Raw genomic sequence first — 15,209 nt, 5'->3', positions numbered from 1 at the left:
TAACTGCATCCAATGGGTACAGCTTTAGAACAAAGTTCTACAAATGTGATCGATACATGTGGATGATCTTGTTCCTGTAGTGTTTGTAAACACCCTGGTAGTTTTATTAATAACCTGAACCAGATTACAAGCACTGGTTACAGTGAGAAGCTTCCTCTTGAGCAGACAGCTTGATGAAAACCAGTCAATATTCAGGCCCCCAAGAAAGTAGATCCCTTGGTTTACATCACATACTATCATGCATTTCACACATTACAGTCAATCACGGACTACAAGAAGAAACCCAGCCCAGTCACGGACCAGGATGTCTTGCTCCCAGGCAGACTAAATAACTTTTTTGCCCGCTTTGAGGACAATACAGTGCCACTGACATGGCCTGCAACGAAAACATGCGGTCTCTCCTTCACTGCAGCCGAGGTGAGTAAGGCATTTAAACGTGTTAACCCTCGCAAGGCTGCAGGCCCAGACGGCATCCCCAGCCGCGCCCTCAAAGCATGCGCAGACCAGCTAGCCGGTGTGTTTACGGACATATTCAATCAATCCCTATACCAGTCTGCTGTTCCCACATGCTTCAAGAGGGCCACCATTGTTCCTGTTCCCAAGAAAGCTAAGGTAACTGAGCTAAACGACTACCGCCCGTAGCACTCACTTCCGTCATCATGAAGTGCTTTGAGAGACTAGTCAAGGACCATATCACCTCCACCCTACCTGACACCCTAGACCCACTCCAATTTGCTTACCGCCCAAATAGGTCCACAGACGATGCAATCTCAACCACACTGCACACTGCCCTAACCCACCTGGACAAGAGGAATACCTATGTGAGAATGCTGTTCATGGACTACAGCTCGGCATTCAACACCATAGTACCCTCCAAGCTCGTCATCAAGCTCGAGACCCTGGGTCTCGACCCCACCCTGTGCAACTGGGTACTGGACTTCCTGACGGGCCGCCCCCAGGTGGTGAGGGTAGGCAACAACATCTCCTCCCCGCTGATCCTCAACACGGGGGCCCCACAAGGGTGCGTTCTGAGCCCTCTCCTGTACTCCCTGTTCACCCACGACTCCGTGGCCACGCACGCCTCCAACTCATTCATCAAGTTTGCGGACGACACAACAGTGGTAGGCTTGATTACCAACAACGACGAGACGGCCTACAACAACAACGTCAACAAAACTAAGGAGATGATTGTGGACTTCAGGAAACAGCAGAGGGAACACCCCCCTATCCACATCGATGGAACAGTAGTACACATCACAGACAAACTGAATTGGTCCACTCACACTGACAGCGTCGTGAAGAAGGCGCAGCAGCGCCTTTTCAACCTCAGGAGGCTGAAGAAATTCGGCATGTCACCAAAAGCACTCACAAACTTCTACAGATGCACAATTGAGAGCATCCTGGCGGGCTGTATCACCGCCTGGTACGGCAACTGCTCCGCCCACAACCGTAAGGCTCTCCAGAGGGTAGTGAGGTCTGCACAACGCATCACCGGGGGCAAACTACCTGCCCTCCAGGACACCTACACCACCCGATGTTACAGGAAGGCCATAAAGATCATCAAGGACATCAACCACCCGAGCCACTGCCTGTTCACCCCGCTATCATCCAGAAGGTGAGGTCAGTACAGGTGCATCAAAGCTGGGACCGAGAGACTGAAAAACAGCTTCTATCTCAAAGCCATCAGACTGTTAAACAGCCACCACTAACATTGAGTGGCTGCTGCCAACACACTGTCATTGACACTGACCCAACTCCAGCCACTTTAATAATGGGAATTGATGGGAAATGATGTAAATATATCACTAGCCACTTTAAACAATGCTACCTTATATAATGTTACTTACCCTACATTATTCATCTCATATGCATACGTATATACTGTACTCTATATCATCGACTGCATCCTTATGTAATACATGTATCACTAGCCACTTTAACTATGCCACTTTGTTTACTTTGTCTACATACTCATCTCATATGTATATACTGTACTCGATACCATCTACTGTATGCTGCCCTGTACCATCACTCATTCATATATCCTTATGTACATATTCTTTATCCCCTTACACTGTGTATAAGACAGTAGTTTTGGAATTGTTAGTTAGATTACTTGTTGGTTATCACTGCATTGTCGGAACTAGAAGCACAAGCATTTCGCTACACTCGCATTAACATCTGCTAACCATGTGTATGTGACAAATAAAATTTGATTTGATTTGGATGTGATACTTCGATACTGACTGTTAGCACTTGGTGGCCTATAGCAACACTCCAAAAGAAAAGGCTTTAGATGTGCCAAGTGAACCTGCAACCACGACACTTCAATAACACATGATCTTCTCTAAGCATTACAGGGATGTGGCTCTGAATATATACAGCAACACCTCCCCCATAAGCATTTATGTCTCTTATATAGATGTTATATTGCTACTTCTGTAGCATCAAATGAATTATCTAACCAAGTCTCAGAAATGGCTAATATATTAATGTATCTGATGTTAGAAAGTTATTGATTTCATGAACCTTATTTCTAAGGCTACATATGGGCTATTTTAAGCCCTTTCCTGGGTAGCTTATCAGAGATAGACATAATATGGAAAAGAGAAAACAAAGCAAGAGAAAAAAATATATACATTCAGCAGTGTGTGTGCTGCTGAGAGTTCAGCAGCTACGAACCCATTGGCTTGGCTCTGTCATCCCTTCCGGGCTTCTGGGATGGAGGGTGGATAATGAGCCAGTGGGGATGTTTTTCAGAGGCATCGACTGGGAGAGAGAAAAATGAACGGAGCAAAGTACAGAGAGATCCTTGATGAAAACCTGCTACAGAGTGCTCAGGACCTCAGACTGGGTCAGACTGAGTGCTCAGGACCAACAGGACAACGGCCCTAAGCACACAGCCAAGACAACACAGGAGTGGCTTCGGGACAAGTCTCTGAATGTCATTGAGTGGCCCAGCCAGAGTCTGGACTTGAGCCCGATCAAACATCTCTGGAGAGACCTGAAAATAGCGGTGCTCCCCATCCACCTTGACAGAGCTTGAGAAGATCTGCAGAGAATGGGAGAAACTCTCCATATACAGGTGTGCCAAGCTTGCAGCATCAGGGCCTCCCGAGTGGCGCAGCGGTCTAAGGCACAGCATAGCAGTGCTAGAGGCATTACTACAGACATGGGTTCATTCCCGGACTGTGCCATGACTCCCATAGGACAGAGCACAATTCGCCCAGCGTCGTCCGGGTTAAGGGAGGGTTTGGGCCTAACTTGGCTCGTCGTGCCCTAGCGACTCCTTGTGGTGGGCCAGGTGCCTGCAGGCTGACCAGGGCGGTGTTTCCTCCGACACATTGGTGCCGCTGGCTTCCGGGTTAAGCTGGCAGGTTTTAAGGAGCGCAGTTAGCTGGTCATGTTTCGGAGGTTGCATGACTCCACCTTCGCCTCTCCCAAGCCCGTTGGTGTGTTGCAGTGATGTGACAAGATAGAAGAAAAAAGGGGGTCTGAATACTTATGTAAAATGTGCTATTGTTTAAAAAAATATATATACACATTTTGGTAAGAACGGTAAGAAGAATGCTCCTCTCCCCACAGGTGTGATTATTACCTCTGAGGGTTTAGAGCTTGAGGTAGTCACCTCAGATAAGTACTTGGGAGTATGGCTAGACAGTACACTGTCCTCTCAGCACATATCAAAGCTGCAGGCTAAAGTTAAATCTAGACTTGGTTTCCTCTATCGTAGTAGCTCCTCTTTCACCCCAGCTGCCAAACTAACCCTGATTCAAATGATCATCCTACCCATGCTAGATTACAGAGACACCCGTTCTGCCAGTCCCATTCTGTTAAAGGTCCCCAAAGCACACACATCCCTGGGTCGCTCGTCTTTTCATTTCACTGCAGCTAGCGACTGGAACGAGCTGCAACAAACACTCAAACTGGACAGTTTTATCTCAATCTCTTCATTCAAAAGACACAATCATGGTTACTCACTGACAGTTGTGGCTGCTTTGTGTGATGTATTGTTGTCTATACCTTCTTGCCCTTTGTGCTGTTGTCTGTGCCCAATAATGTTTGTACGATGTTTTGTGCTACTACCGCATTGACATGTGTTGCAGCCTTGGTGAGTTGTTGTCTTAGGTCTCTCTTTATGTAGTGTTGTGTTGTCTCTTGACGTGATGTGTGTTTTGTCTTTTTAATTTTTTTTAAATCCCAGCCCCCGTAGGATGTATTTTGCCTTTTGGTAGGCCGTCATTGTCAATGAGAATTTGTTCTTGACTGACTTGCCTTGTTAAATTAAAAAAATGGTGTATGCATGTGTGTTTGTGTTGGTATGCGTGTGTGTGTGCTTGCGTATGTAGTGAATGTGTCTGGGTTGTGTGGCAGTGTCAATGTAGTGTGTGTACAGTATATGTATATAGTCTAGTGAGAGTGTGTGTAGGGTCAGTGCAAGATAGTTTGGGTACCATTAATAGACTATTTAGTAGTCTGGCTATTTTAGTAGTCTTATGGGTTGAGGGTAGAGTCTCGGAGCCTGTTAGTTCAGTCCCAGGGTCCCTAGCTTGGTGATGAGCTTGTGGGGAGTATGGTGTTGAACGCTGAGCTGTAGTCTATGAACAGTATTCTCACATAGTTATTTCCTCTCTTGTCCAGGTGGGAGAGGGTGGTGTGAAGTGCAATTGAGATTGCGTCATCTGTGGATCTGTTGGGACGGTATGCTAATTGGAGTGGGTCCAGGGTGTCTGGGATGATGGTGTTGATGTGTGTCATGACCAGCCTTTCAAAGCACTTCATCATTACATATGCGAGTGCAACAGGGCGATAGTCCTTTAAGCAGGTTATGTTAGACCTCTTGGGAACAGGGTGGTCAGCTTGAAACGTTGGGATTCCAGACTGAGACAAGGAGAGATTGAAAATGTCTATGAAGACGCCTGCCAGCTGGTCTGCGCATGCTTTGAGAAAGGGCCTTGGTATTCAGTCTCAGCCCTGTGGTATTCAGTCTCAGCCCTGTGGTATTCAGTCTCAGCCTTGTGGTATTCAGTCTCAGCCTTGTGGTATTCAGTCTCAGCCTTGTGGTATTCAGTCTCAGCCTTGTGGTATTCAGTCTCAGCCTTGTGGTATTCAGTCTCAGCCTTGTGGTATTCAGTCTCAGCCTTGTGGTATTCAGTCTCAGCCTTGTGTGTTAACCTGTGTAAACGGTTTGCTCACAAATCGGCCACAGAGAGAGAGCTCATAGTCATCCGGGAAAAACAGGGGCATTCCACGCAAGGCAGACTATTATATTCCTCGAAGCGAGCATAAAAGGAATTTATGAGTTGCCCAGTGACGCAGAACTCGTGGCTGGGTTTCCCTTTGTAATCAGTTATCGAATGCAAGCCCAGCCACATACGACGAAAGTCGGAACCGGTGTAATAGGATTTGACCTTCCTCCTATATTGTCCTTTTGCACGTTTGATGTCTCGGAGGTCAGAGGTCTTGAATACGTCCTTGTCCCATTCCTTGTAAGCGGTAGCTCTAGCCTTTAACCCCGTGTGGATATTGCCTGTAATCCATGGTTTTTGGATAGGATACGTTCTTATAGTCACTGCGGGGATGACATTGTCTATGCACTTTTTGATGAAGCCTCTGACTATTGTGGTAAACTCCTCAATGCAATCGGATGAATCCCGGAACATATCTCAGTCCGTACGAGTAAAACAGTCTTGAAGCCACGCGTCTGCTTCATCCGACCACTTCCGTATTGAGCATATCACTGGTACTTCCTGTTTGAGCTTTTGTTTGTAAATAGGAAGCAGGAAAATGGAGTCATGGTCAAATGTTCCAAGGAGAGAACGAGGAGAGAGACCTTGTATGCGCTTCTGTCGGTAGAATAAAAGTGGTATTTAGCGCCCCTAGTGGCGCAGGAGACTTGTTGATAGAAGTGAAGTAGGGCGGTTTTAAGTCTCCCTGTGTTAAAAGTCTCCGCCCACCAAAACATTGCCTCCGGGTGAGCGGTTTCTTGTTTGTTTATGGCTCCATACAGTTTGTTGAGTGCCAGCGTGGTGTTGGCTTGTGGAGGGATGTAGACAACAGTGATAATTACAAATGAGAACTCTCTTGGTAGATAAAAAAAAGGTCTGCAGCTTACCATGAGGTATTCTATATCAGGTGAACAAAAGCTCAAGATTTCCTTCACAATTGAAGCAGAACACCACACAAAAAAAAACACTACCTCCTTTTAACTTCCCTGAAGCTGGGCCGTTCAATTCCGTCGCTGCATGAAGAATCTACTGAGTACTACGTGCATAGCGTTATCAACCAGCCACGTCTCAGTAAGACATAATATTGCAACTTTTCAAGTCTCGCTGATGGACAAGCGTCGGTCGAGAGTCTCCCATCTTATTCTCGAGTGACTGGACATTTGCCAATATAACTGAGGGGAATGCCATTTGATTCTCTCTTCGCCTCAATTTCACCAGGACTCCACCCCTGTAGCGTTTTGGTAGCCCATGGAAGAAAGGAATAGGGTCTGGTACGAACAGTGGAACAGCTGAGGCCGAGTTGTAGTGGAAGTAGAAATTGAGGTTAGTAACTGTCGATCTGATGTCGAGACGTGCTTGGCGGTCATATGTGATAATAGTATGAACTGTACAAAAAAAGTAACGATAAACACAAAAGTAACTATATAGCAAAGTTGGAACTCGTAAGATGTCGCCCTTCTCCGTTACTGTATCGCATAGGGACAAGTAAACCAAATATCTTGTTTGTATTGTCCTAGGATTCTTAAGGCCACGTCGAGACTTGCTAGTGATTGCTAAAGTGACTTGTTCTAGCAATTTTAAAACCATTTTCCTGCAATTCTATATTGTTCTCAACAGGGAATCCATGTGTACTTGACAGAACACAACCTTTCTTCTTACGTTTTTGCCGCAATAAATTAAATTCAAAGAATAGATTGGACTAGTTTTTCTGGCTAGATTAAGTGATTGATTGACTTGGTAGGGTTTCAGACCTGCCACTTTGACTCAAACATCCTGCCCCCTCACTGACAATCCCACCCACAGTGATTGATTGACAGGCCAAAGTGTTAAAAGGGATAGTTCATCCAAATTACAAATTGGTTGCCTTACCCTAAGTGTCCACAGCCACAGAGTCAATAAAATACATCATTTGAAGAACAAACATCATTGTGACAATTCATATCTTGCAGTAAAACTCTAAATATGGCTTTAATCTCAAGAGAAGACAGGTTTAATGTTAAAAAATGATATTATCAAATAGGCCTAGACGATATCCAAAACACCACACTGAATTCAGTCATTTTAAATTATAAAAGTCACATCTTCCTACTCAATACTTTTTTTTACCAATCTGGGAGATAAAGTCGTTAAAGTAGTATTCAATAATTTAGCTGTGTATTTCGGATGGAATCAAGGCATTAGAATGTACCACTAAAATAGAGCTCATTCTGCTACATGGTTAAAACTATCATTTTGATCTCATGGATGGTCAGTCCTTACATCCATTACTCTGTCTATGAATTTGAGAGTGGTTTTATTTCTCAAGTCCCTCCCTCAGCTATTTACCAAAACTAGTGGTGGAGTGATGGCTTTGTTGTTGTTCGAACTCTGGATTGGCCCTTTAAATAAAAAAAAACACAACATTTATTTAAAAACTTGGTAAAAAAAAAAAATCATAGAATATTTTGACAACCCTGTCTGTAAACTTTTAATTTATATAAAACTCAACTGTTTATATTTTTCAGTGACGAAGACAGATGTCTCATGGTAGGGTGGGATATGGAAAAATAGGTCAACTTTGAGCACCTCTATCTCCTGAATGTTTTGGCATTCAGGTACAAAAAGTCACTTTCTGACCACTTCTACCATGGACAAACATGTATGGAAAGTTCTGTCAAATCAAAAGGGGTGCAGTCAGAATGTGATTGAATTCATATAGAACAACCCCCCTGGGTTAAGCCTTTTCCTGGATGAATCCCTATCTTGCTCTCCTCATCTCGCTCTACATTATTATGTAGAATCTTGACAGTTGCAAGTTACATTAGCTCCACAAATGTTCAGCAGTGTACATTTGGTTACAACACAAACATCACTAGCCTGGGTGCATGCCAGTCTGTTTCTGCGCTCTTGCCAACTCCTCATGGCAAGGAGTGAAATGTTAGCTAAACTAACAGGTACCCAGGCTAAAACTTTGCTTCCAAGTTATAGCAATATAACAGAGTGGGCCTAACATGTGGTAACACAGTGATCCCAAGACACTATTGCATTGGGAGGCCCACCTCAGGGACAAGTGCATTGCCTCGGTGTGCCATGCAAACATGAAGAAGATACCGGTTATCTATGCAAGGAGACAACCTTTACACTTCTTCTTTGTTGTGCCGGTACAAGCCTCATCCCCGCAACCACAAGCTCAATCAAACCACGTTACAATCATAACAATAACAACATATGCAACATTAGACACCGGAAATCCCGACTAGGTGAGGAAACAACAACGTGAAGTGGGGACCCGAGGGTCATAGGAGACCAACCAGCAGATTCATACCAGCCTCTCATTCACAAAGCCTTGGATACAGTGTGCTACACGAATGAACACAGTGGCAACAAAAAAAAAACATTAACTATGCGTCACTTAGATATGCAGATATTGGTTAATGTTGAATACAGAGATAAAGTACAGTTAATGGAGACGTGAACGGGCCAAGCGGTGGCGTTCTCTCGAAATCTAGACCCACCACCACCGGTGTTTTTGGTGCAACTCCCCCATCCTCTTGAGTCCTGCAGTTAGTTGAGAATAAAAATTGTACGCTCCCCCACTTTAGAGAATGTCGACCCCCAAGGAAAGACGCATGAAATTGAAACAGAATTAGGCTACAGGATTGCAAAAAAAATGCGTCTGAGAACACAACAAAGCACTATTGTTGTTTGTGTTGACCATTATGATTTTATACATTCTTGAGCCAAACGGTGACCCACATTTGACGTATTATGTAGCAAGATAGCTAGCTAGCATGCTAACCGGCTGGCTAACTACAACATCAAACGCCTTCATTCAAAGCAGACAAAGGCAGTCGTTTAACACCGAACAGTAGGCATCTTCAAGATCATAAAATGTTGCCTAGCTATGAAGCTATTAGCACGGGGCCAGGTGGGCTATCGAGCTGAAAAGTCGTGGCCGCCACGATGTTCCAGGCGGCTGTAATAAAGGAAGACACCCGGAGGCAAAGACGCATGAAATTGGCATGTACCAAAAAGCACCGACTACAGACCAAAATACCACCCCGACGTTATGTAACTTATTTCCTACCTCCAGTTCCGTCAGAGTTTTCGTTTAGACTGCCTGAAGAATCATGGTGACTGCCCACACAACCACCCATGGATGTTTTAACTGCGCTACCCCCGCAGACCCTCTTGTTTTCTTTTCCCCCTTCCTCAACTCTTCATCTCAGAAAATAAATTGACAGGGAGCGAGCATCCGCTGGGAAGAGGCGGAGTGAGCACACATCACAAGGTGACTGCTTCTCATGAAGAAAAGAGGGGGACTGAGAAAGGGAGAAATATAGGTAAGGAATGGGCGGGTGAGAGGGGAGGACAAAGGGAGAAGACTCTGAGAATTGCATAGTGTAACTGAGATGGGAACAGGTTCTATCTATAAGGTCCAACTCCAGGTGTCATTAAAAAAAAACACCTCCCCACCTTAAAACATATTTTCACATGAAACTCCCCCTCTACTGTAAAAAATAATAATAATTGCACACCCTCCCCACTTTTTTAAATTTAACTAGGCAAGTCAATTAAGAACACATTCTTATTTACAATGACAGCCTACCCCAGCCAAACAATTGTGTACCGTCCTATGGGACTCCCAATCACTGCCAGATGTGATTCAGCCAAGGACTGTAGTGATGCCTCTTGCACTGAGATGCAGTGCCTTAGACCCCTGCACCACATGGGAGCCCATTGAATTAAAGGTGCTTATTTACATTTTTGCATTGTAATTTCAGAAAATGTCCATAATATATTTGGCATTATGATAGTGTTAAACAGTATTACTTTACCCGCCAGTGTTGTGATTGGTTGTGATAATCGCCTATTGATTTCTTCTGCCAGTGCAGCATCTGTTGTCAAAATCGGAAAGCTGTTCTTACTTTGTGGCAGTGTTATCTAGTGGAAATCATTCTATAATTTCCTGGTTTCTAAAATTCTACACTGTTTTCTCAATTTCAGTTTAGCCATAATGATTATGGCACCATATTGCAAGAAAAAAACAGTTTCAGGTGTTTTAAAAATGCATCCTTATGTACATTGTGCCCCATCTAAAATAATGAGTACACGACGCCCCTGACTGTAGCGACACTGTGTTTAAATGTGGATATCGAATTTTCCACGTAAACTTGCTTTTGTGGCACTGTCGATGCTACGCAAGGCTATGGGCCAGAAGGGTGAAGGTTCGCCGACCACCATCAACAATACTCTCCCTGTCTGTCTCATTACAATACAATCAGAGATGACTGAAAATAATCAGCTCGGGGTGAATCAGATTTTCAACATTTTGATGCTATATTTCTAATTATTATTTTAACAGGTTTCTGTGCCAATGCACCACACACAACCAATAAGCAATACAATAACTCCATACCGATTACCGACTTCGGGCACTTCAACGTCATGGTTTGAGTTTTCAACACCACAATCAAATAGGCCTAGAGTGTATCAATCTCAACAAACAGAAAGTACACATTTCCGTTGGACCTTGCATGCAATCGACCAATAAAGTGATCTTGATCTTAATGTCTCTTTTCTTTCCTCAAATGACAGGTGCACAGTTTGGATGGTAGAATTGTACATTTTAAAGGTTAAAGGAAAAATAGTTGGACTATATTGAGGCGTTTATGGCTCTAGGTGCGCGAGAAATAGCTGCTCCGGTCTGAGAGGACGCAGATTGCGCATCCTGAATAACTGGGCCTGCTGGTAAACATGGGCCTATGGGGGCACATTATTATACAACGATTTGAGAGAATGATGGTACACAATTGACAGCGCATCTCATCAGAAGTAAAAATACAACCAGACTGTCCTACTCCCGCCCAATAAGCAAAGATACATATTTTAGTTTAGTAAGGTAGAGCACAGTATAGAGTACAGTCAGGGTTGGGGAGTAACGGATTACATGTAATGGGTTACAAAAAAACGGTAACTGTAATCCGTTACGTCACCAGCAAAAATATTGTAATCAGATTACAGATACTTTTGAAGAACCAGATAATTATTTCGAGGATTACTTTTAAATTCAGAAAGGATGTTTGCTGGAAAAAATCTTTTTTGACACTTCTCTGTTTTCTCATTGACATTCAAATCAGCATTGAAACAAGAAACATGTAAATTTGATCCACCTGAGCAAGTCTGACCACATATCAGAGACCACTATGATGACACACCAAATGGGTTTGATGGAAAAGAGCAGGAATAGGCTTTTGTAGGCTGTTCACACATCTAAATGTGTATTTGAACCCAATAATGGTTAAATTCAAGAAGTTTAAGCTGCCTATCAATCATTGTTTTTTAAACCAGTGGACAGCCACTGACAAACGCACTCTTTCAACAGCTGCATAGCGGGGATCCCAGCCTATGGGATATAAATGGGGCTTTTAATCTAATTCATGCAGATTAACACAAAAAATCCATAGGTCTAATGGACACATGCCCAAACTCGCACATTTTTGATACACTTAAAGACACAATCTGTAGTTGCTACATCCATTTTTGGACTTATAAATTATATATACTATGATTCTTGAAGAATATAACTTAGTTCAACTGTTCAACTGTCACTCTCCATGAGAACCCAAAATATAAGCATGTATTTCTCCAATGTTTGTAAACATTGTAAATGTAAACAAACACTGTATAGACTCATAACATGGTTAAAACAACAATGTTGATATCATGGATGGTCAGTCATTGCATCCATAGCTCTGCCTATTAATCTGAGAGTGGTTACATTTCTCCATGCCCATCCCTCAGCATTTTACCAAAACAGAGACCATTTTGTTATTGTTGCACCTGTGGATTTGTCCTGTAAACAGCTGCATATTGTCAAGATATAAAAGTGTCACCAACAAAAAGTTAAACAATGGGCCAATAGAAAATGCAGCATATGGCATTCATTTTTCACATGTAAATAGCTATTTTCTATAGTGCTCAAAACATGCCATTCCATGAGCACAGCATTTATTTTTAAACTTGAATCAATGATCCTAATCAGTTCTCCATGACAACAAAATCATAAACAACGGAGTAGGGCTGGCTAATAAGTATTTCGTTTTGGGGTCATGCTCAGGTAAAACAATTTGGATAATCTATACTTCCATATTTCCAAGTCCTATTCTTGAAGATCAAGGGGTATAACATTTATTGGAATGAGTGGAATTCTGATATACTTGGGCTTTTAATGTAACAATATAATTTAATTGTATATGTATATGTAGTAGAAAGCGATGCATTAGAAGAAGACTACATAACCAACCCATAAAGGAAAATGTAACATCCATATATGACCAGCTATGTAAACTTTAACATTGATTTATCCTGCAATAGATGTTGTTCAGTTGAAAACATATATTTTTGTCTTCTTCTAATTCCTCTTAAGAGGAAAGTAATCTAAAAGTAACTGAATGTAAGCGGAGAGTTACATTACTGATTACAATTTTGGACAAGTAACTAGTAATTGTATTGGATTACATATAGAAAGTAACCTACCCACTCCTGACTACAGTATGGTACGGTAGAGTACAGATTTTTCAGTATAGTGTGGTACAGTACATTAGAGTTTATTCAGTAAAGTACAGTACAATATAGTTTAATTTAGTAGAGTACAGTGCTGTAGAGTTTAATTCCATAAAGTAGAAGTACAGTACAGTTTAGTTCAGTAGAGTAGATTAGAGTAAAGTAGGGTACACTATACTTAACTTTTCTGTGCTCTTCTGTACTGTACTGTGCTGTGCTGTCCAAACTTGTCTGTGATTGGTTTAGATTTGGTCCAGAACGGACCAAATCGTTGCCAACTTTAGACGTCTATGTTTGGGCCAAATATAGGCCTGTCCGGACTTGATATCTGTGGATGCTGAAATCAAGGCCTGTCTGACCGGACCAAATCTGAACCAAACATAGACGTCTATGATTGGTTCAGAATTCGTCCGGACGGACAGACAAAAAATCGATGTCTTTTGGTGTGGAAATCAAGGCCGGTCCGGACTGCACCAAAAAAAAAGATGTCCGGTCCGGGCAGCACCGAAAATGGCGTCCAAAAGACGTTTAAGAGTAGACCCACATAACTGATCCAAATGGAGTGAAACAGGGCTTTTGTGCCATTATTCAAATGACATTTTCACTGCAGTTTACAGCCTAGAGTAGAGTTTTGTACTCACTTAAAAACAAAAATACAATTATTCATTACATTGTGGTGTTGTAGGCTAGTCTATGTATTTGTTCCGGAACAAGATCAATAGGGGAGCTTTATGATCTGCGTGTCTCATGTCTTCACTGTTCTTTCATGCGCAAACGACGCAGCTGGCCTCTCCGCTGCCTATCAGCTATTCCTCTGTGTTCTTGTGGATTTATATTGAAAATTGGTGCAGCTTTGAATGATTTTTTACCTTTGGTCTGATTGCTAGTTAGCCTATTGCAGATCTGGACAAACTATTCACCTACCACTATTGTCACTATGATAGGTGTACAGAGGGTAGGATAGACAGTATAGTAAACATCTACCAAAACACCTTGACAGGGGAGGTGCATGCAAGCAGATGAGGATATTTGGCTACGATGGGAGACATTACATAGTAAAACCGGCAAAATGGTGAATGTAAACCAGGGAAAAAATGTACTACCCTCCCTTGTGCCCCATAAAAAAAAAACACACACAACCCCCTTCCCATAAATATAGATATGTCCCTTACAAAGAGCAGTATGTGTGTATGTGAGTATGTATGTGAGAAAATACTGATGAGGCAGATGTTATTGCAACATAATTACAAAAGAGCAGCCAGAGGTTGGAAAATCAGAATATTTAGAATAATCTACAACAATTCCAGGAAAATCCTGGAATGTTGGCTCAAAGTTTTCCAACCTTCTCTGAGCCAGGTTCACCTGATTATTTGCCATAGCAACTAAAGACAATAGACTGTTGAATTCACTTGGAGATTCCGTGTAAACGTTGGAATGTGGGTAACACTCCAAAATTGACACAACTGACAGGATAATGTCAAATTCCTTGAAGTGACCTACATTTTACTCTCCTCAGAGGTGCAACATTCAGAATGAAAAGCGGACAACAGAAATATGTTCCCAAGGTCTTCCCTTGCATTGCTTATTACAGTCAAAGCAATGAAAGAGTGAACGTGCACTGTAATTGAGGGCCATATCCATCAGGCATGAAAACATTAATTTGAAAATAATAAATCATAATGTTGTCTGCTCATGCTGTGGGTGTGGTTGGCATTCCTTCAGCTGCAGAGACAATGCCTCTGCCCAATTTAAACAATAACTCATTACTGACTGAGGAAAACTCTCCATTACCACAGAAAGTAGACCAATACATGGAATGGATTCTGAACTTGTTATATGGCGCCCTCTTGTGTTGGTGTCCTGATGCAAACATTGGTGATCAAGAAAGTCTCCTGCATGTCTGCCATTTATTGAAAGAAAAACCTGGATTGCAGAACTTTTCATCATAGAAATGTGTCAAACACTGGGCTTAAAACAAACATTTCTCAAGATGTTTGTATGTCAGCTGAAACCCATTGAAGAATACCAAGTAATCATTGTGGAAGTAGATGTAAAACAACGGACAAAAGTTGTAAAAACTCCACAGCCTGGCACCCTGCCCTCAAAGGATAACTCACAATACTTCACAGACAAGTCCAGAAAGCCCAATCAGTTAATGGATTACATGATTAGACACTGATATTTACAGAGGATATATAGTGCCTTCAGAAAATATTCACACCCCACTCTTCATATTTTCAAGCATGGTTGTGGCTGCATCATGTTAGGGGTATGCTTGTCATCGGCAAGGACTAGGGAGTTATTTAGGATAAAAAAGAAAAGGAACAGAAGTAAGCACAGGCAAAATCCTAGAGGAAAATCTGGTTCAGTCTGCTTTCCTAGAGACACTGGGAGACAAATTCACCTTTCAGCATGACAATAACCTAAAACACAAGG

The 15,209-nt window shown here is 42.5% G+C and overlaps 1 protein-coding gene across 2 annotated transcripts in view; it reads right to left on the bottom strand.

Moving 5' to 3' along the window:
- Positions 1 to 10,163, bottom strand: part of LOC118390833 (ubiquitin domain-containing protein 2) — a 61,348-nt gene extending 51,185 nt beyond the window's left edge. Inside the window, exon 1 of one of the 2 annotated variants that reach the window (XM_052457585.1) lies at positions 10,046 to 10,163. Coding sequence is in view for 1 of the 2 variants with exons in the window: in XM_035781515.2 (XP_035637408.1) it covers positions 9,295 to 9,364 (70 nt within the window). In the remaining variant the exon portion in view is untranslated. Of the gene's footprint in view, positions 1 to 9,294; positions 9,557 to 10,045 lie in introns of those variants that run through there. The other variant, XM_035781515.2, reaches the window with a different exon arrangement.
- Between the last annotated feature and the right edge of the window lie 5,046 nt (positions 10,164 to 15,209).

Source organism: Oncorhynchus keta, chromosome 12 (genome assembly GCF_023373465.1).
Source record: "Oncorhynchus keta strain PuntledgeMale-10-30-2019 chromosome 12, Oket_V2, whole genome shotgun sequence".
NCBI classification, from domain to species: Eukaryota; Metazoa; Chordata; class Actinopteri; order Salmoniformes; family Salmonidae; genus Oncorhynchus; species Oncorhynchus keta.
Note: the sequence above shows the minus strand (reverse complement) of the source record. Positions and strands in the feature narration are given on the sequence as shown.